Below are 21,988 nucleotides of genomic sequence, written 5' to 3' on the forward strand. Positions count from 1 at the left end.
GGTTCTATCATGAAACAGCTTTTGCTTACTGTAATTTAGAAAACAACAGAATGTGGAGACTTGCTCCACGAATTCCATCTGTTGAACATATTTTGAATCTGTGAAAAGCAATACCAGTCAACCTTTAAAAGCATTTTGCCTAGAATGTTGTCAACATAATCATGAATCAGTCTGGTATCAACCTGTGGTGGTCCAGCTATTTGTGTTAACTAATAATAATAATAATAATAATAATAATTTATTTATAGCCCGCCCATCTGGGCTTCCCCAGCCACTCTGGGCAGCTTCCAACAAAATATTAAAATACAATAACCTATTAAACATTAAAAGCTTCCCTAAACAGGGCTGCCTTCAGATGTCAACTAAAAGTCTGGTAGTTGTTTTTCTCTTTGACATCTGGTGGGAGGGCATTCCACAGGGCAGGTGCCACTACTGAGAAGGCCCTCTGCCTGGTTCTCTGTAACTTGGCTTCTCGCAGCGAGGGAACCACCAGAAGGCCCTCGGCGCTGGACCTAAGTGTCCGGACAGAACGATGGAGGGTAGAGATGCTCCTTCAAGTATACTGGACCGAGGCTGCTGAAGGCTTTAAAGGTCAGCACCAACACTTTGAATTGTGCCCAGAAACATACTGTGAGCCAATGTAGGTCTTTCAAGACCGGTGTTATATGGTCTCGGCAGCGACTCCCAGTCACCAGTCTAGCTGCCGCATTCTGGATTAGTTGTAATTTCTAGGTCACCTTCAAAGGTAGCCCCACATGGAGCACATTGCAGTAGTCCAAGCGGGAGATAACTAGAGCATGCACCACTCTGGTGAGACAGTCCGCAGGCAGGTAGGGTCTCAGCCTGTGTACCAGATGGAGCTAGTAAACAGCTGCCCTGGACACAGAATTGACCTGTGCCTCCATGGAAAGCTGCGAGTCCAAAATGACTCCCAGGCTGCGCACCTGGTCCTTCAGGGGCACAGTTATCTCAGTCCTCCACACCTGCCTGCCTCCTGTCCCCCCAAAACAGTACTTCTGTTTTGTCAGGATTCAACCTCAATCTGTTGGCCACCTTCCACCCTCCAACCGGAAGATGGAATACACCAGAACTGAGCAATTCTAGGCCCAGTTGCAGAGGCTAGGCAGCCCAGTTTCTACTGAGAAAATCTCTATAAATCTTCTTCAGAAACACAGGAGCAAATTTTGGTGAAGCCATTTGCAGGCCTGCCTCCCACCTCTAGCATGGCACCACTGCCAGTCCCACTGGGGCTTTGCCCATGCCACCGCCACAGTGCTATTGTCCTCACCGTTGCCACTGTGCCCTTGTCATGGTGGCAGTTGCAGTGTTGGAGCCGGCAGCTACATGGACATAATGGTCAGGGGGAGGGAGGGGGGCCAGGATCTGTGAAGAAGTGGCATCATGCTGGTGGCATCGGGGCATTTTGCCTATATTGACAAAACATCTCAGGCCAGCCCTGGGTTGTCCTCTTATGGGACTCCAGCTTTGGGATGCGTCCATCTTCAAACTAGAGGATACGACCTGTAGGAAGCAGCTGAAATAGAGACTTCGTGAATGACATTGGCCTTGCATGGGCAATAACAGATTGTTATTTCTTGCTATGTTTGCTGGAGGCTCAGATTACTTATATTTGTAGTTTAGCACACTATTATTTGTCTTGCTTTGGTTGTTTGCTATTTGTTCAATGTCCCATCTGGGCTGAATTTGACAGGGACGCGGGTGACGCTGTGGTCTAAACCACTGATCCTCTTCAGCTTGCCAATCGGAAGGTCGGCAGTGTGAATTCCCGTGACGGGGTGAGCTCCTGTCGCTTCATCCCAGCTCCTGCCAACCTAGCAGTTCAAAAACACACCAGTGCAAGTAGATAAATAGGTACTGCTGTGGCAGGAAGGTAAATGGCGTTTCTATGCGCTCTGGCATTCATCATAGTGTCCCGTTGAGCCATAAGTGGTTTAGTCATGCTGGCCACATGACTCGGAAAGCTGTCTGTGGACAAATGCCGGCTCCCTTGGCCTGAAGCGAGATGAGCGCTACAACCCATAGTTGCCTTTGACTGCACTTAACTGTCCAGGAGTCCTTTTCCTTTTTACCTGAATGAAGCTTTTGAAAACCATACTATGTATAATCAGTAGACTCTTTCTGGGGGGGCCTCTTTGAGATGAGTGCCCCTTCATGTCTGTCTGGCTTTGTTACTTGGAGTGCCATCCCTGTGTTACTTTTTCTTTCCCTGTGATCTTTACATTTGTAGTAAGCCTTTGGGGGCATTGGAATGAATTCTCTGGATCGTGGCCTCCGTTAAAAGCAGCTGATGAATCTGTGAAGTGAATGTGGGATATTTTTGTGTTCCGTTAGGGAGAGCAAGGCCCAGAAGGAAGGCCAGGATTTCCTGGTGTTGCTGGAAGACCTGGAGACACAGTGAGTAGGCTATGGACCTCCTTCTCTGTGCATCGCTTGAAATTGTAGCCTGAGATGTGCAGAGGCTTCGTTTCAGGTTTAGGTGCGGGAGCCGGACAAATAAATTTCAATAGGCAGCAAACAACATTGAAGGCAAGATCCCAAGACCCACTGGTGGGGTGTATATTAAGATTAAATTTCATATTTATATGCTCTCACATTCTACCAGCCCTTCTTAAAGGTCAAAGCACATGGTACACTGTAACCTGTAATTTTATATTTTTCAAGTGTTTGCAGTTATTTTGTTTTATGTCTCATAATGACAACAATGTTAATCCGTGCGTAGCAGGTACCTGCTTTTTTCCTCAGAGAAGGAGATTTGTGCTCTTGGCCAGAATGACTAGGCCTCCTTAGCTGTTGTCGCTCAACAAGAAAAGCCAGTGAGTTGTCCTGTGATCTAGATGCCCCTGAAGCAGAGCCATTTGTGGTCTGAAACTCAGAAGATTGGGGGGTTGCCACTGAATTCTACCCGTGGGGAAATGGGATCAGTTTACCCACGAGATCCCCCTACCCCACATGTGCCCACTCAACTGCTTCTGTTGACAGAACTGGTGTCACATAATACCTGTTTTGCATTTGTAAGTCCTTGATCTTTTAATCTGGTGGCATCTCCACTTTGGAACTCTCTGCCTCTTGATAGAGGCCTTCACCGTACCCTTTTCGACACCGGCAAAAAACATTCCTGTTTAGACAAGCCTATCTAGTTGCTTGGGGGACGCGGGTGGCGCTGTGGGTAAAAGCCTCAGCACCTAGGGCTTGCCGATCAAAAGGTCGGCGGTTCGAATCCCCGCGGCGGGGTGCGCTCCCGTCGTTCGGTCCCAGCGCCTGCCAACCTAGCAGTTCGAAAGCACCCCCGGGTGCAAGTAGATAAATAGGGACCGCTTACTAGCGGGAAGGTAAACGGCGTTTCCGTGTGCGGCTCTGGCTCGCCAGAGCAGCTTCGTCACGCTGGCCACGTGACCCGGAAGTGTCTCCGGACAGCGCTGGCCCCCGGCCTCTTTGAGTGAGATGGGCGCACAACCCTAGAGTCTGTCAAGACTGGCCTGTACAGGCAGGGGTACCTTTACCTTCACCTTTTATCTAGTTGCTTAGAAAGTGGAAGTAATTTTAATCTGTTTTAGTATTTTAAGTTTTGTACGCTTTAAAGTAGGGTTGTGCATTTTTCTAGATTTTACTGCTTTGTCTTTTGTAAACCGCTTTGAGTTTTGTTTTGTTTTTAAATCAAGCGGTGTATAAATTTTATTAAATAAATAGATAAAAGCAATTCTGACCTTTTGTCTATTGTTTTCTCCATTGTTTCTCTCATGGATAGCCGTGTTTCAATATATACAATCTATATGATTAGCGACAGTGTTACCATCTTCCTTTCATGCAATTAATGCTGACTTTTAAATTAAATGCAGGGGTCAAAAGGAGATAAGGGTGACCCAGGACCCAAGGTAAGAAGTGGCATTTATTTTAATTTAATTCAATATCCACTTGGCCCTCAGTGATGTATCCATCATCTTTTTACAAGGGCTGAAGCTGCTACATGCAGGTCCCGCTATCCACCACCCGCTTGTTATCTGCAGATACACTTCTCCAAACGCAAATAATTTTGCCCAAACCTTCATAAAAATTAATAATAATAATACCCTGCCCATCTGGCTGGGTTTCCCCAGCCCACTCTGGGCAGCTTCCAGCACATATGTGTGGGTGATTCAGATATCCAGACAGCTGGAGTTTGCCCACTTCCTTCTTTGTTTCTGCTTTGCTAGTTGGCTGCAACTATTCTTCAGGCAAAAACCATGCAAGGGGGATGGGGGAAAGAGATGGGCCAATCAGGGAGAAGGAGAGATCAGACACACCAGTTTTGCTTTGTCTTTCTTCTGTTGGTTGGCTCTGGGCATTTTAGGAAGAAAACATGGTGGGAGAAAGATATTGGATTAGAAATGTTCCCATAGGAAATAATGGAAATCATCAGCTTGTTATGCGAACACTCAACTGATAAACAATTTTCTGAGAATGCATTGAGTTCGGAAATCGGAACCTGTGTGTATGTAAATCAGAAGATTAACATTGTTTGGTTTTGTCTCATTTGGTTTTGTCTCATTACCCAAGGTCATTCCCTATTCTCCTAACCACCATATTCTCTTGCAATAGGGTGAACCAGGACAAGATGGTGCCAGTGTTGTGGGGCCACCTGGACCACCTGGACCACCTGGTCCCATCATAGCCATTCCCAGGGTAGGTATCTTATTGCTATTCTGCTGCGCCATTATAACCCCCTTTTGTGCATTTGCCTAGTGCTGCTGCTAATGTCTGCCAATTGTGGAAGTTTGGAGGTGAGGCCTGCACAAAAATCTTGAAATCATTCCAGAAATCCTGATGTTCTTTGCCACATCTGTTCCATACCAGGCAGTGGAGTACATTGATAGGTAAAAAGAGAGAGGGAGTGGGATGTGAGAGCCTAGGCTCTGTGTCACTGTCATCACAGCTAGACTTTGTAGCAGGAGTGAACCGTGCTGTTTGATCACCTGAGGCAAAGCAGAAAGGTGCCACCCTTGCTGTCTCCATCAAACCCCATGGGTCCCATGGCTGCAGCTTCCAGGTCAGCCAGATCTTGAGAGCAAGATTGCGTAAGAGCTTCAGAGATGGCCCGGCCCTGCTCCACCACTGGGTTGCCAGATGTTGTTGTTGGACTACAGCTCCCATTATCCTCAGCCATCATGGCCAGCCCAGCAGAAGTTGGGGAGGCTGCCTTACTGGCTTGACTCAAAAAGATTCGGTTTACTTATGAGTGAGCTAAAGAACAAGACTCAAGTCGCACAACAGAGGAAGCAAAAGTGGTGTCCTTTTCTTTTGCTTACCCTAATTGTTTGTGGGGTTTAAGGACTCTGCATATATATGTGGATGCCTTACATCGCACCAGACTCGTACACCTTCTCCATAGGCACATACCTCTATTTGGACATTCAGTAGCCCTGTGAAGAACAAAAGCACCTTTCCAAAAAGCACCATCTCTCCCAGTTAGTTGCTGTTGGTTGTCATTGACCAGCCAGGCTTTCTAGTTTCTTGAAGAAGCTAATATCTGTGAGGGAAGGAAATGTTTTAACTGTAAAAAAAGCAGCAGCTCCAGACTCTAAAGGGCAGCCCTCAGACCACCCCATAATCCTCTAAGTAAGCAAAACTGCATCCCCAAATTAGAAACAACAAGAACACTATTTTTTAGCTACCTTCGGTTCTGCTACATAATCTAAAATACAGAACAAACTACTTCTTCAAGCTTTCCTGCTGAAGCATTCTGGAAAGCATGTTTGTTACCAATATGTGCAGAAATAAAGATGTCTAACATTTGACTGAACTATGTTTCAATTCTCCGGTGAGCCCATGTGAGCTAGTTTGAAACCTGAAAGTTTTTTTTGAAATTACCCATGGGAATTTCTTCTTATATGAAAAGCAAATTGCTTCAACATCTAGAGATGAAGTCAGATATTGAGAGTTTATATTCCATTGAGGCATAGAAGTAGAGGGAAGCCAAGCAATAATATGGTTTTATTGGTATGTTTTATTATAAAAGTAAGACACCTAGAGAAATTATTTTGAGACATCTCATAAATATTATAAATAATACAAAGCCACATCTCTTGACTTCACCAGTGACTGTTATGCTCGATGCAGAGAATGTGGCATGTTGCCTTGGCAGCAAATACTGCATAAGCAAAACCATGTAGCTTTTTCATTGCCGTAATGGAGTTCAAGTGGGCCTTTCTCTGATGAAATTAACCAATATTGATGGAAAATTACCCTGCCATATTGCATGTTCCAGTCCCTCATCTCACACACAGATTCCCCTATTACTGTGGTTAATGCTAATGAAGCAGGTTGCAAAACATAAAATGAACAGCAAAGCGCATTTGGTAAATCCTGTAGATGTTTGCACCAGAAAGGGAAGCGGATAGGGGAAGGAACTTATGAACAATGGTTAAAGAGCTTTAGGGGCATTCTCTCTGCACCAGCCCATGATGTTACTTCACTTTTCAAGCAGTGGTGTCCAAACTTTTTTCAAAGAGGGCCAGATTTGATAAAGTGAAGGGCCATGAGGGCTGACCAAACGGCCGACCAAAGTTGATGGGATTGAAGTTGTTGAGCTTTTTTATTACAGTGGTGCCTCGCAAGACGAAATTAATTCGTTCTGCGAGTTTTTTCGTCTTGTGAATTTTTCGTCTTGCGAAGCACGGTTTCCCATAGGAAATGCATTGACGGTTTTAAGAAAAAGGCGCAAGACCATAGGGAAATTCGTCTTGCGAAGCAACTCAAAAAACAAAAAACTCTTTCGTCTTGCGAGTTTTTCGTCTTGCGAGGTACCACTGTATTTTACCCCATAGTTGTTGAGCTTTCTTTGAGATTGAAGTTTTTGAGCTTTTTGGGGGGTTGAAGTTGTTGAGGGTTTTTTTTTTTAGGATTTTACCCCAGGAAATAAACTGCCACAGGGATTAAACAGACCGGGGGGGCCGGTTAGGCCCCTGAAACAGACTTTGGACATTATGGTAAAGACAAATTCCATTTTGCTAAATGCAGCATTTGGAAAGGAGATGTGTGGGTGAAAAAAGCACAATGAACACACCAGAGAGCCTTGGTCAAATGTGTCTCCCTGGTATGTGCTTACTGCGTATTTTTAAATGCACCTTCGCTCCTTCCATTATGGTGGTTGCTCACAGCAGAGGCATGTAGTGGATAGCAGGAAGCAATCTTTACTCTTGTGATGGATCAGAGTTCTAATGGCCAATCCCCCCCTTTTTAATGAGGGATCCCCCATAAGGGATTATGACAGGCTGCCAGCACACAGGAGGTTTTGGGGGGGGGGGTTTGCCACACCCATGTCTGTCCAGCTGCTTGGGGAGTTTCTTCAGCCCAGCTCTAGTAAAAAAAGAGAGTGACATCATATTATAGGGGTTCATCGCAATAGCAATATAAGCTGCAGCAGCAGCAGGCCTGTGGATTCCTCTGTCTGACTATCTAGTGCAAATCTCCCTTTCCTTATTCTCCTGTGTCATACACTTCTTGCTGGAGTGCAAGAAAATAAATAATGCTTGAAGGAGAGGGGTAGAAAAACAGTGTATGCTTTTGATGACCTGCTTACCTTTCTGCATCTTAGATAAAATTAGTAGAACATTTCATTTTTCTCCAATATTTCTAGAAATTGGTGGATGTTCTAGAGAAACTATTAATGTTTGGCATTTTGCCTGCTTCTCTCTCTCTCTCTCTCTCTCTCTCTCTCTCTCTTTTAGTCACTAAATGCTTCAGATGAAAGTTTTAACATTACGAGAATCAAAGGACTTGTTGGGCCTCCAGTGAGTATGTTCTATTCTGTTGTGCTAGATAAAACCATGCCTTGGTTAAAGTAAACTCCCAAAACATTTTTCTCTGATCCTCACATAGAAATATGCTGCTTCTACCAACTTCTTTGGACTTCACTGTGTCATATGACAACAGCCCTAAGTACACATCTTGATTCATCCAATATAACAGAATATAATCATAGTAATCTCTAATTTACACATCAACTAAGCATTGCAGGCCTGTATGATATGTTTCTATCATATGGAAAAGTATTTCCACACAACTTACAGTTCCCACAAATCAAAACAATGGTTGCAAACTTGCTGGTTCTGATGCAGTTTGACTGCTGAGCAAGATGAATAGCAAAATGTAAAATATCGCAAAGACTTTTTAGCAACTATAGTAACACCTGCAAACCAGCATATTAAGTCTGCCATGTTTCCTAAAGGATGTGTGTCTCTGTAGACCAGAAATATTTTTCAAGTAATTAACAGTGACTGTTAGCTTCTGAAACTTAAGCCTTGGATTCTGCTACTCAGACAGCTGTATTTAGAAAGTTGTCCAATGTTTTAAATGCAGTTCAAAATGAAATGGCATCCACAAACAGCAGGGACACCTAATCACAGTGAAACATCTTCACCTGCTTTGTCATTGCATTTTACAGGGTCCAGACGGTAGGCCCGGCCTGCCAGGATTTCCTGTAAGTACCATATACCCAGTTTCTGAATCAGTAAACATGTAATGTAATTGCTATTAATGTTTTAGCACTTGTCATGGTGCACAAAGCGTATAATGCCCAACAAACTCTAAGGTCCTAATAATAAAATGAGAAAATCACATAAATCTGAGTAAAACCAGACATTGTACTGCAGGATTCCAGTGGCGGCTTTGAGAATAAGTTTCAGTTCTGACCAAGTGATACTGCTTTGATTCTTCTACATGACGACTTCAGCAAGTTCCAGTCAGATGGTTTTTGTCTTGCTTGCAGTCATCAGATAAGAGCATTTCACATAAATCATTGGGGAAATGAAACTGGGATGGTGTCTATTGCCATCATGCTCCTTTTGTAACATTTCCAGAGGCTCAGATTAAGTGTTGAGCTCTCTTCAGGCCTTCTGCTCCAAATGCGGCTGAGGGATGGGGAACATGTTGCAATCCTCAGGCCCCAACATGGACACACCTGCTGGCCACAGGTGGATGAGCACTTGTCAACCGTGTGAAGAAGGCGTCCCCACATGAAGATGCACAGACAAGTGGAAACCTTGGCCAAGCAGGTCCACCACTCACACAGATGAGACCTCCTTGTGTACAGCTATGCACGCACAGCCCTCCTTCACTTACTGAAGGTGTCCCCGGCTGCTGGCATGGCCAGTGGGTATGTTGGCTCCAGCAGGACATGTATTTGCTGCTAGGAGAAGGCGTGATCCAACAAGGCGGGACTAGGCTAGTCCCCTAAATGTTCCCCTGGTGCCTCCTTCCCAAAACCTGGGAATCTTCTGCCTGACTTATGGAGGGAGTCAAGATGCTCACATATGCAATTTCAGAGTGTGATGTCCTCACAAGCTGACACCTCTGGGCCTACCTGTTTCCGTTAACCTATTTGGTCTTTATGTAGGCTGATTCATAATTTGTGTGGGAGTTATGTAACTGTTCCCACATCACTTTTGAATGAGTGGATCACATGCCCTGGAGGCAGGGAACACTGATGTGAAAAGCTCATGCTGCTCCCCCTACATGATCACATCCCTCAAATATCCCCAAAGCGGAGTGGAATTTCCCCGTTCTTGGTAGTGATGTCACAAACACACAATGCATAAAATCAGGGCTGGGAGCAGAGAGATATAGGCAAGCCCCACCCGAAACCTCTCAGGCTTTGCTCTTCAGACTTTTCTGAATGCACTGGGAATCAGGATTCCGAATCACAGGGAGAGCTTCTGGGTATGCTCATTCACACACATTTAAACCCATTTCAGGCTTCCATGCTAATTGCAGACAGGTATGAAGAGCAGCCCACACCCTGGGGATGCTTGGGACAGGGCTGGAGTGAAGACCTGGAGCCTTCCCCTGATTTTATGTATCGTGTTCAGTGGGATGCCTGACCACAGCTAGAGTTACCTGTAAAAAGGACACTGGTAGAGGAGGGAAAGGGCTGAAATAGTATGGGCAGTGATGAGGGCAGGGGCAGCATCTGGCTCCCACTCCCCCATTCTGCACTTTAAATCACCCCCCTCCCATGGACATCCACAGGAATTTTTCTAGGGGGAGGGCAAAGTAAATACTACAAACATACCTACTATTTCTGGTAGACCTTGTGAATGATGATGACACCTGAGTACATGTAGCCTCTGAGAAACCTGCATTCCAGGTCTACCCCTCCCTTGGTTCTCATTGGATAGGCTGGCTGACTGTCCCTCTGTGGGTGGACACAGCATCCAGACCCACTTTCCACCCACTGCTGATGCCCTCAGTTCCTTCCCTGGCTCCCTTCACCTCTCCCAATCCCAGCAGATGCCCATGTCCCCTCCCCAGCCATGACCATGGCTCCGTGGAGATTTGTCAGCAGACCCAGTTTTGCATACAGGTCTGCTGTTGTCCTAAAAACAATCAGATGTTAATCATATTTGGCAACATGCGGAAGTTACCTAATCATAATAAGCCTGCTTATAGAAAGTCTACTTTTTTTTCCCTAGGGCCCCAGGGGACCAAAAGGAGACACTGGACTTCCTGGTTCACCAGGAGAGAAAGGAAAGCAGGTAAAAAGGAAAGCAGGCAGGAGACCAGTTTAGAAATGTGAGGTGGTTACCAGCATGTTTTGGAACTGTTAGGGATGATTTCCTCTTGTATATTCAAAGATGAGCTCAAGACATCTTGGCAACCTGAGACCTCAAGAATTTGGTTTGCAGGGTTTGTCATATTTCCTTTAAATGTGGTGGAGATGAAGCTTCCCTTTACAAAACGGTAATCCAATAAGCAATTTCTTCTGGGAAGTTGAAAAAAGGTGGAACCACACAATTGTAATTCGGGGCTATGGATTGTTGTAAATAAAAATATGCCCTTTCCCCTTATGGGGTATCCAAGAGCCCATATAGAGTCCTTACATAGGTTCCCTATTGGTAGGAGAAAATAACAGAGGCCAACCAGAGAATATTGAGAAGCAAAGCAGCTAGGAAGCTTGATCTTTATTGATCTGTTGCAACAGGGTACTCCCCTCACACGCAGGAGAGGAAGAGGGCCCCCAAAATTGCCGTGCAAGGGCTTATAAAGACCTTTGAAATTCCCATTCTCTAGATCAGGACCACCCCCAGAAACATTATGCATACATCACAGAAGGGGTGTAACCTAAGACCACCCCTCAGATACATCCCACCTACATCAGAAATTTAAATGTTGTTTTTCTCCTTGTCACAGTTTATCTCTTGTCTGGCAAGTTACTTGATTGGATTGCCTGGGGTGCCTGGCCATTCTTTTGTAGTGTTAAAATACTTATTTCCTGGGCCAGGTCACACCTTATTCAAACAGACATATCCTGGAGACAAGATTTGTGAGGAAAGAGACAATGGGGAGGCTTTTCCAGTTTAACCTTGCAGAGAAAGGATTTGGTCAGTTTAAGAATCAAAATGGTTCCAGGTTGGTCTTCCTGTGTTGATCTGTGTATGTGCAGTTATGAACATTACCATCTATCTAATACCATGAAATTCCTATCACAGGATCTAGCAGCACATTCCAGGATCCAAGGATAACAATGGGGCATTGTGAATTGTTCCCTTGTTAGTTTTCAACTTTTCCAGATCTGGGACCCACATCTGCGAACTGATCCCTGTACATCCAACCATTGGTTTATTTCTCATTCGGAAGATGCTATTTGAAGTCAGATTCATGTCAGCTCTTGGTATAAGTCAATAAAGCAGCAAATTCATCTGATAGATTTATGTACGCCAGATAAATGTAAACATCAAACCTTGGAGGAACAATGAAATATCGCAGCAATGAATAATGTGATTTTTGTAGGGTGAAAAGGGTGAGCCGGGAGCCATCTTTGCTTCAGCTGAATCATTGACAGAAGTGATAAGAAGACCAGGAGAGAAGGTAAATTTGTTGGCTTGTTTTTTGCATGCTTCTGCTCTCTCTGTCCCATAGAAGAGAATGTATGCTCTTTAAGGAATGCCCTGAGACCTGTGGGTATAGGGTGGTATATAATAATAATAATAATAATAATAATAATAATAATAATAATACCCTTTTTCTCACAGGGTGAACCTGGAGTAACAGGACCAGTTGGGCCAATGGTAAGCTTATTAATTTTTAAAAATCAGTTCATGCACCTTTTGCTATTGGAGAGAGCGAGAAATATTTCAAAGTGACGGTAGAAAAGTGAAGAAAGGAATGAACTATGTGGAAGGAATTATAATGATAAAAAGCAAAGTTCTATTAGAAACCTAGACCCGTTAAAAATACATTTCTATATATGTGAAAACATAGCATTCTTCTGAAACCAGCCTGTTTTTTGTCAGCACTTTAGTGCAAATTTCAACTAATAGACATTTTTCTATGCAATCTTGCCCAATATACAAATTTTGCAAATACATTTTCCCATATGTAGTGCATTCTTTCACCAAATGTCACACATTTATACACCCTTTATCCTCATATATGCATTTTTGTATGCACAGATTGGCTGTAGAATTGCATTGCAAAATTCCATTAATAATAATAATAATAATAATAATAATAATAATAATAATAATAATAATTTATTTATACCCCTCCTATCTGGCTAGGTTTCCCTAGCCAGTCTCAGCAGCTTCCAACAAAATATTAAAATACAAGAGATGGTTATGTCTCCATTAGTGGCGCCAATTCGGCTTCAAAGTGACAAGCAGCAGCCAGTCACACTGCTGTCAACAAAAAGAACACTAGGTCATTGGCCTCAGCCCCATGGTTTGTGTCCAGGGATAATGGGGCTAAGGACAGGGCAGGCTTCCATTTCTGGCCCATGATGGAAGAGATGGTGTCAAAAATCTTTTCCCAGAATATTTGTGATATACTCTACATCCCCAGTCTTCCCATGAGAGCTCCCTGAAAGTAGAGTAACGCATGAGACACAGGATCCCTACGATAAGATGACTCTTCACATGCATGAGCGCAGAGTGCTCACAACAGGACACTGGTGGTGCTCTTCTTGCTGTAGTTATAACCTGAAATAACCTTGTGCGGTCATGTTCGTTGTTTGCAATGTTAATGAAAATAATACAAATGGTTCTTTTTTGAAAAGGACAGATTTCAAAGGATGGTTGTGTTTCAGTCCACATATTGAGTCAGAAAGTGCAAATGTGGTAGGCTGACTTTTAAAAGCAAACATATTCAAGCAACCCTACAAAAAAATGTAAGCAGAATGCCCCAGTAATTCCTATAGTGTATTTGAAGAGCTTTTCCTGGATTGCCTCTGATTCTCAACTTTTTAAAAGAAACTTTAAAATAAAGATAAAATACAAACAATATTGAACATACTAGTACAAATGTATTAATGTACATTGAACATACAAATTCATTATTAGCTATAAATGTGTGGCAGAGGCATTAAAAAATGGCTTTATTTCCAATAAAGCGCACTGCACATATATAGGCATTTGTTCTGTTTTTCTTTCTCTCTGTTTGTAATACTTCTTTTTGTCTTTAGGGGCCCCCTGGACCTTCAGGACTTAAAGGAGAACTTGGTTTCCCCGGTCGGCCAGTGCGTATATTTCTTTTTTGGGAAGAGGGGTATTTTAAAATTCTTTTTATTATGGCATAAAGCATTTATGTGCTGTTATCTGCCTTTCAGGGGCGTCCTGGCCTGAATGGGAAAAAAGGCATAAAAGGTGAACGGGGTGTAACATTATATGTAAGTTCTACAGAAATGAAGTTCTTATTAACAGTTTAAGAAGATGCAACTATACTCGTAACAAGCAAAAGGAAGCTCTATTCCATGCATGAATTAATTAAGAGGAAATTCCTTTTTATATAGGCACTGGCTTGTGTGGCTTTAAAAGGGGATTAGTCAAATTAGTCGAAAGGGCTATGATAACCCATTCTCGGAAGATATGGTTGCCAATGTTCAGAGGATACTTCTGTTTACTTCTGAAACCAATTGCCAGGGGTTATACAAGAGACACAATAGAGGTGAAGGGATGATTTGTTTGGAAACGCTCCCTGACATGTATAGTGAGGCCTTACCCCTAAAGGGTGAGGTTGTGCTGTGTTCTTTGTTTTGTTTTGCTTTTAATGTGGCCTGTCTTGTAGCAATCACAAGGTCGATTGGGTGTTTCAAACACTGCCAAATTAGCAGGGTCTTTAGTTATGAACAGGGTGGGTGGGTTATGAACTGTGTAGGAGTGTGTGGGATGCCCTGGGTAATGTGATTACTCCCCAGCCAGTGTTTGTGGTTGCCTTAGCAGGCAGTCCTTGGGCGTGCTGGCTCTATATCTTAGAGTCAGGTTGGGTTGCAATAAAATCTTCCTCATTTATTGCTTGTTAGTGGATGAGGAGACCAGTGTCCACAACTGAGTCTTGGGTGGGCAAGCTGGGAGGAGTTGGTCTGAGTTGTGTCCTCCTAGGTACTCACTTTAGCGCCAGAACAGAGCTGCTTTTAGCAGGTGATTCTGCCACCTGGATGAGTGGGATTCAACTGGTGCTGGTAGAGACACTGCCGGGGGAAGGGGGTGTGGTGGGTGCGATCCGCCCAGGTGTCATCCCTGAGGGGGGTGACATTGCCGCCCCGCCCCCCTGGGACGCTCACCCTGCCCCTGCAGACGGCTAGCCCTGCCCCCAGGTGCACAGCTACCTCCCCCTCTGGGTAGAGATGGGGTAGGAATCCGTATAATTCCCATTCAAAACCACCTGGTTCGATCCAGGTGTATCATGACCCAGATCAGATCACGAGCACATATCAGAATCTGCAGCCCTACTTTTTAAAGACAACATCTAAAGGGATTTCTCACAAGATTAAGACCTACTGTGAACACTTGTATGTTCAGAAACACCACCAGACAATAAAAAAGTTAGCACTAAGATCAGGAAATGTGTTGACATGCTATATTGAAATGCATCACACAGTGGTGAGGCCGGCCCTGGCCTTTGCTGGAAAACAATCCCTGATGCTTTTCCTGCTTTTATCTTTCTAGGGGCCTCCTGGTGTGCGTGGATTACCTGGGCCCCCAGGACCCCCAGGCCGTGTAGTTTTCATTAAAGGAGTAAGTCCATCCACATTTGTCATCTCATTTGGCTCTGTACAAATTGAAAAATACTAAGGGAATTTTTTAGACACTTCAATGCAGCTGCCATCTTCAGAGGCTCCGGTTGTCAGATGCTAGGGGCATCGGTTATTTGTCTTTATTTTGCTCTAGTTGTGAACTTCCCAGGGGCTTGCTACTGCTGGACACAAAGAACTCCAACATGATAAATTATTGGTGTGATAGTTTTCAGAGCTAGAATGTTGTTTTGAAAATGCAGCTAGACAGCTAAGCGGGGATCTTTTCGAGGTTGTTGTGGAAAGCGGTGGCATTTGCAGTTTAAATGCATCAGCAGAAGCTTGAATTGAATCCTCTCTTGGAGAGGTACACTTTGCCCTGGACGCAATCCGAGTATGGAAAATAAGAAAGCTAAGTTTATTACAGGGAATAATACATGTTGTGTAGGAAGGATCACAATTCCAGCTAACTAAAGTAGAGATGCAAAGAGCCATACTCGCTCCTTCACCTCTACAGGAGAGAAAGAGACAAAGAAGCATAGAATCGTGGAATAATAGAATTGTAGAGTTGGAAGGGCTCCTTAGGGTCATCTAGTCCAACCCCCTGCATTGCAGGAATATCAAGTAAAACATCCATGACAGGTGTCCATCCAGTGTCTGCTTAAAAGCCTCCAATGGAGAGTCCACTATCTTCTGAGGGAGTCTGTTCCACAGTTATCAACTGGATACTTCCTCTTAAACACAGTTGTGTCAAATAGGAGTTTATCCATGGGTATTATGAAAAGGTGGAGAGAGGAGGAGGAGGAAAGGAGGTCAGCAACCTTGAGAGTATCAGACTTGCACCTGAGGAAAGGTTAGCACAGGTGAGTTCAGAAAGACAGTATAGGAAGCTTGGGGCTCCACTATCTATTCTATCCCCACAGAGACTTGCCTGCCTTTAACACAAGCTGAGCTGCATCCTGACATTTCCAACAGAATGCTCACTACTGAAGATCCGGGAAGAAATTTGATTCGGTTTGCATTTGAATGTGAACCCACCTGATTCAGCTCCCCAAACAAACAAAGAATGAGACACAGCTTTCCTTCAAAATTTTCACTTCTCAAAAGAACTTTGTGATGCAGTTTTCCAACCACATAATGTGTGTATTAGCGGGAAATGCATTTTTAAACAAATAATAATACATTGGTGAAAGGAGGGGAAACCACATGAAAAATGTGTATATTAAGCAAACTTGCATAGTAAAAATGTGCACTAAAATGCTGGCAGTTTTTAGCAGATTTGCCCATCTGATTACTGTAAGGTGAATGTGTGTAACTGTAGCCATCTTGAATTCCATGAAAATAAGACAGGGGATAAGTAAGTGTAATTTGAAAGGACCGGATATTTAGTATTAAAAGCCACATCAGGAGGGAACAACTGATAAGCAAAGAATCAGCATCAGAAGCAGGGAGTTGGCAGTTTCTCTGCTCCAAAATACTCCCCAAGTGGATTTCTCTTGGCCTCTGGTGTGTGGCTTGGTCTTTAAAAAATTACTAGAAGTACCCTAGCATATACATTTTCAACATACAGACTGAAAAACCATCCCAAAATGATTTAGAGAAAAATACCCCCCCCCCAAAAAAAAGTGCTTTGGTGAGGAGCGTGGTCTTACACTTTTATTAATATATTGCTTTTAGAAATAATTAAATAGTTACTGTATTTATTTTCCTCCAATTTCTGAACAGACAGTTTTTCCAATTTCTCCCAGGCCTCAGTGCAAGACAACAGTGAGTTATTTACAGTATCTATCCATTTTCCCTGGATAAACATATGTGCTTTATATGCTTTTTGTTCTTGTCTGTTGCTTCATCAGCACCTGCCCTAATAACACCGCATGCTGCATGAGTGCTTTCAAGGCAGGACCAAATGGTTAAGGTCACAGATAGCGGTGATGAAGTAATTATCTGCAGTGCTTTTCTTCTAGGGAAAAAAAGGGTGCCGGTACTGCATACCCTTGTCTTAAAACACATGTCGGCAGCCTCCAAGCCACCCTTGGCCACTCTAGGTGTGGCCTGAGAAGCCCCCAGGAAACCCCACCCCCTTTCCCCTATTGATTCCCCCATCAGCTGCACAGTGGGGAAAGGACTCCTGTTTCTGTGCTGTGATTTAGGCTGCAGCAGGAGCCCTTGGGGGACGTGGGTGACGCTGTGGGTTAAACCACAGAGCCTAGGACTTGCCGATCAGAAGGTCGGCGGTTTGAATCCCTGCAATGGGGTGAGCTCCCGTTGCTTGGTCCCTGCTCCTGCCAACCTAGCAGTTCGAAAGCACGTCAAAGTGCAAGTAGATAAATAGGTGCCGCTCCAGCGGGAAGGTAAACGGCGTTTCTGTGTGCTGCTCTGGTTCTCCAGAAGCGGCTTAGTCATGCTGGCCACATGACCCGGAAGCTGTATGCTGGCTCCCTCGGCCAGTAAAGCGAGATGAGCGCCCCAGAGTCGGCCACAACTGGACCTAATGGTCAGGGGTCCCTTTACCTTTACCTAGGAGCCCTTGGGGGCAGGGCAGGGGAAGAAGAGAACAGCAGCATGGCAACAAACCTTTTTAAGGTTTAAGCTGCGTTCTCAGTACAGTACTCCCCATGTAGCCCAGGCTGCTACAGACAATGATCTTAGCTGCATCAAGGACGTACAGATTACGTGTGTGCCTTCACTGGGAGTGGAGTGGGAATGTTTAAAGTGTGCATGTGAGTGAGAGCTGGAAGAGTACATGTAGGTGCGCATGTATGTGACTGTGTAGCCACCAACCCACCACCCACTGCCGTAAGCAGACCTGACAGCCAAAAAGGTTGCTTACCACTGTCTTGGCAGCACATTGTCCTTGAAAGCAGTGGAGTAAGGGACAGTGATTTAGGAGATACTTTGTGTTTTAGTTGTCTGTTGTCAAACTTCATTTTAAAATATAATTTACTTTTACTTTTAAATACCTGTCCGTTTAAAAACACTCTGTTGAAAGGAAACATTAATGTTAACATATGCAACCCGGTACAGCAAAACAAATCCATGCACTGCCTCATCTGTATTATGTTGCCCATCAAAGTTCTGTTGATATCATTTGCTGTGGGGCTTGGTCACATCTCAGGAAAGAGCTGTAAGAAAATGGAATGTCCTGCTTCTGTCCCTGAAATCTCCAGTTAAAGATGGATTTCAGGGAGCCATATGGTACCTGCCCTATATCTTTCCCCCTTTGGGGCCAACAGCATCTTCCAAAGTGGTTCAGATTGGGAAACTAGCACCACTGGAGAAAGTATGCCAGGTGGTGTGTTTTGAAGAGAAGCATCTATCAATTTGATATAATTAGCGATAGAAGTGCAGACACAACCTCTTGTTTTAAAATCCACATTCTGATCTCAAATGAACTGTGATGCTAAACCAGAGTAATCATAGTGCCTCAACTGGACTTCTCTAACATCACTGGGTTGCCAACAATGTCGGCCTCTACCTCCTTTGGTACCCGCAACAGATCTCAGTAAATATCCCTTCAGAAATCCACAATTCACAAGTGACTCTTTGCTCATCCTGCTCAGGTCCTGTTTGCACTGCCTCAGCCTCTCCTACATTGTCCATATTTCACTGGATGTCAGGAATAGAGATGCACCTTCTCTTCCAATATGAACCAAGAAAAGGGCAACAAACTTATCTCTCTCAGCAAGTGTGGTGGTGGCTGATGTAGCTCCCGTTTTTCCATTCACATGGAGTATGTCTGCACCGTTTTGTGATCCTGTCTCTTTTCCTGCTCATTTATATGTTTTACCATGTCCCCACAGAAGCTCGTTTGTGACCAGCACCCACTGCACTTTCTCAGAATTCCAGAAGTGCCCACTGACTCAAAAAGGCTGGCAAGGGAAATACCATGATCACAAAAAGGCTGGCAACTCATGTTCTAACCTGGCATGTAGAATTTTCTTGGAATGGCAAGAATATATGCTACATGTCAAAGACATGTCAAAGAACATGACACTAGACAGACCCTGACCAGCTGATGTTCAGGCATTAGGGCATTAGTGCTTTGATATTCCAATACATTTTACATAAAGCAAGGCTGCTACTAACAGTGTGAGCTGTGCTTGTGTACTAGGGCTAGGAGTTTCGTCAAAGATGCAGCATAGAGAAATCTGTAAGGCACTTACGTTATTTGCATTTTGAATATATTTGCTCTCTATCTGTGCAGGCAGACACCCCTCATCCTGGACACCCAAAAGTGGCCGATGGTAAGTTTGTTGGTAATGGGGCCTAGTTGTAAGTTCTAGTGATGCAATGAGAGAGTTATTTTCAAAGTCCAAAATGGAGTGGGATGGTGGTGGGTGATGGATTAGAGAGGTCTCTCTCTCCTCATCCCATGAATCCATTTAAGACCAGACTCCAGACCATCCTGGCTTGAGTCTAGTCAAAAATGGATTTTGATCAGGTCCCAGAGGCATGATTATTTCCAGAGAAGGATTGGAAATGAGGAAGATATCCATTCATCCATCACCAATTCAGAAGGTTTCAGCGCTGGTTAGTGACTCCAAAGCCAACGACTTCAGCTAACAGTCTGAATTACAATGAAGTTCATATGACATGGTCCCAATCCCATACTAACAACAATGTTCCAGTTTCCTAAACCTCCATGCATCAAAACTTCATGTAAATTAGGACACTGCATTATAGTGTAGTGAACAAGAAAGCCAAGGTCACAAAGTGATGGGCTCATGAATGCAGGGGTCAAGCCTGAGTTTGATTGACTGCCCTTCGGAAATGACTTCAGACAATCACTTTGTGCCCTTCTGCAATCAGTATTACTGTGGCTTTTTCCCTGAGCTTATTCTCATGGGGTTTAAGATGGCTCAGTTATCTCAGAGAAAGACCTGCTGTTCTCACAATCGTTCTTGAGCTTAGTGTGGACTAGGCGCTTGCACATGAAACTGGCTTCAGAAGGATGATGGAAGTGTGTGTTTGTGACAGTTTGTTTTGCTCCATGCAAGGCGAAAGTGCTCATGAGTTCTTAGCTAGCAGTTGAAATAACTGGCATGGACCACTTAGACCCTGCCAGCATGTGGGGGCACTAATTTATTGTGTTTTAAATATATTGTAGGCTGCCTCAATAACTTTGGTTGGTAGGTGGGGTATATATATATTGCTTCCTATATCTGTGGAGGACACTTCTCTCCGCAGTCAGAGGAGGAAAGACAGCAATACAATTCAAGAAAGACGGGGAGGAGTAGGGAGAGGCGAGAGACATTTGCAGCAGTTATGCAGTCGTACCTCTGCTTGCGTATCCCTCTGGATACGTAAAATTCAGGTTGCAAATGCGGCAAACCCGGAAGTGACCCCACCCCCATGTAAATATTTTCTAGAAGCAGGTTCCTGAAGTTTAAGTGGTCCACCAGCCATCAAAGGTGAAAAAGGGTTTCACTGTGTGCGCATGCGCAGAAGAGTGCCTCTAGTTATGAAGTTTTCAGGATGCGGCCGGACCTCCGGAACGGATCCTGTTCGTAACTGGAAGTATCACTGTGCTTTGTAGCAGGCTACCCTCTTCACTGCCTTTTGATTTGGGCCAGCCTTGGAAGGGACCAGGGTGCTGCATTTTAAGGACGTCACGCTAGAAATACTGGAGAGTTAAAATCTGGATAGCAAGCAAAACTTTGTGGAAGTCTGCTTTCTGTTTCTCATACTGCGGATGCCACCTGCTGTGCATTTCTGACCTGCCCCCCCCCCCATGTAAATATTTTCTAGAAGCAGGTTCCTGGAGTGTAAGCGGTCCACCAGTCATCAAAGGTGAAAAAGGAGACAGAGGCCCACCAGGGCCACCAGGTATTTTATTTTTTATTATTTTTTATTATTATATTTGTATACCACCCTTCATCCATAGATCACAGGGTGGTTCATAACATAAAATTACAATATAAAAAAAATGCAAAATACATAATAAGAAGAAAAACAAATCAATGATCCCAGGGTCAGTCGGAATCCCCAAGAAGCTGGCAAGGCAGACAAAGTAAAGTTACACATTTTATTTTCCGTTTTTCCTTCTATGAAAACACAAACAACTGCAGTCAAACCTGAAACTACTGATCGCAATTTCCCTCTCCACTGAGAATAATTTTGCAGAATTTGCCCCAAGCTGATTAGGGAATTTAATGTGTGTGTGTGTTTGCTTTTCAAGGTGATGATGCATGAGAGTATGCTAGAAGGAAGTCCACACCATATCCATAAAACTGGGAAGACTAAATGTTTTTCATTACTGCTTTTGATTTAGTTTTATACAGTTTTCTTTAAAATAACCAAGCAACTAACCAAAGCAAACATGGAGAGAGAAAAGGGGAATGGAGAATACAAAATTCAAGTATATTCAACAAACCAGAGATACTTCCTTTTCATAAATCCCAAGCTTTTTTAAAAAAAAATTGGAACAAAAGAAGGATTAGTTCTCAACATCATTGTTAACTATGGGAATGTGCAGAGGTGGATGTAAAATACCTGTAACAATGCATTTTACACACTTACACACACACACACACACACACACACACAGCCCAGTTCTGCTTAACATGAATAGTAAATTTCAGTGTTTCTAGGTAAACTGGATCACTTTCTGCATAGCTGAATTCTCATTTAGACAATTTATCACCATCTTCCGTGGCCTCGACTTTCTTTCTGGTATGGAAAAGTCACACATTCTTGAGGGACAGGACAGGTTTGTGTTTTCAAGGATTCTTGTCACATCATAAGCAAGTCTTGGAGTGGAGAAGTAAACAGGAGGAACTAGAAAAGGGCCTGTTGAGGCTAGTTTCTATAGAGACAATTTTCACCACATCTGACTATGGTTGCCAGTTGTCTTTAACAATAAACAATATATTGATTTATGAGAAAGAAAACGCTCAGAACATCTGAATGATATGAAACAGGGAATTATGCTGGTTGCTTGTCAAGGCTCCTCTTTCCTTGAGGACTTGGGGTTACTCCTAGGGCTTT

At 43.8% G+C, this 21,988-nt stretch overlaps 1 protein-coding gene across 4 annotated transcripts in view; it reads left to right on the forward strand.

Moving 5' to 3' along the window:
* The window catches only part of COL15A1 (collagen type XV alpha 1 chain), a 124,910-nt gene that overhangs the window by 86,765 nt on the left and 16,157 nt on the right, over positions 1–21,988 (forward strand). For 3 of the 4 annotated variants that reach the window (XR_014503946.1, XM_083407468.1, XM_083407469.1), the window contains exons 20-33: positions 2,353–2,415; positions 3,858–3,893; positions 4,597–4,680; positions 7,725–7,787; positions 8,441–8,476; positions 10,467–10,529; positions 11,785–11,862; positions 12,027–12,062; positions 13,454–13,507; positions 13,598–13,657; positions 14,937–15,005; positions 16,727–16,768; positions 19,206–19,245; positions 20,750–20,827. Coding sequence is in view for 3 of the 4 variants with exons in the window: in XM_083407468.1 (XP_083263594.1) it covers positions 2,353–2,415; positions 3,858–3,893; positions 4,597–4,680; positions 7,725–7,787; positions 8,441–8,476; positions 10,467–10,529; positions 11,785–11,862; positions 12,027–12,062; positions 13,454–13,507; positions 13,598–13,657; positions 14,937–15,005; positions 16,727–16,768; positions 19,206–19,245; positions 20,750–20,827 (802 nt within the window). In the remaining variant the exon portion in view is untranslated. The remainder of the gene's footprint in view (positions 1–2,352; positions 2,416–3,857; positions 3,894–4,596; positions 4,681–7,724; positions 7,788–8,440; positions 8,477–10,466; positions 10,530–11,784; positions 11,863–12,026; positions 12,063–13,453; positions 13,508–13,597; positions 13,658–14,936; positions 15,006–16,726; positions 16,769–19,205; positions 19,246–20,749; positions 20,828–21,988) is intronic. The other variant, XM_083407470.1, reaches the window with a different exon arrangement.

This window comes from Podarcis tiliguerta, assembly GCF_965153285.1.
Source record: "Podarcis tiliguerta genome assembly, chromosome: 13".
NCBI lineage: Eukaryota > Metazoa > Chordata > Lepidosauria > Squamata > Lacertidae > Podarcis > Podarcis tiliguerta.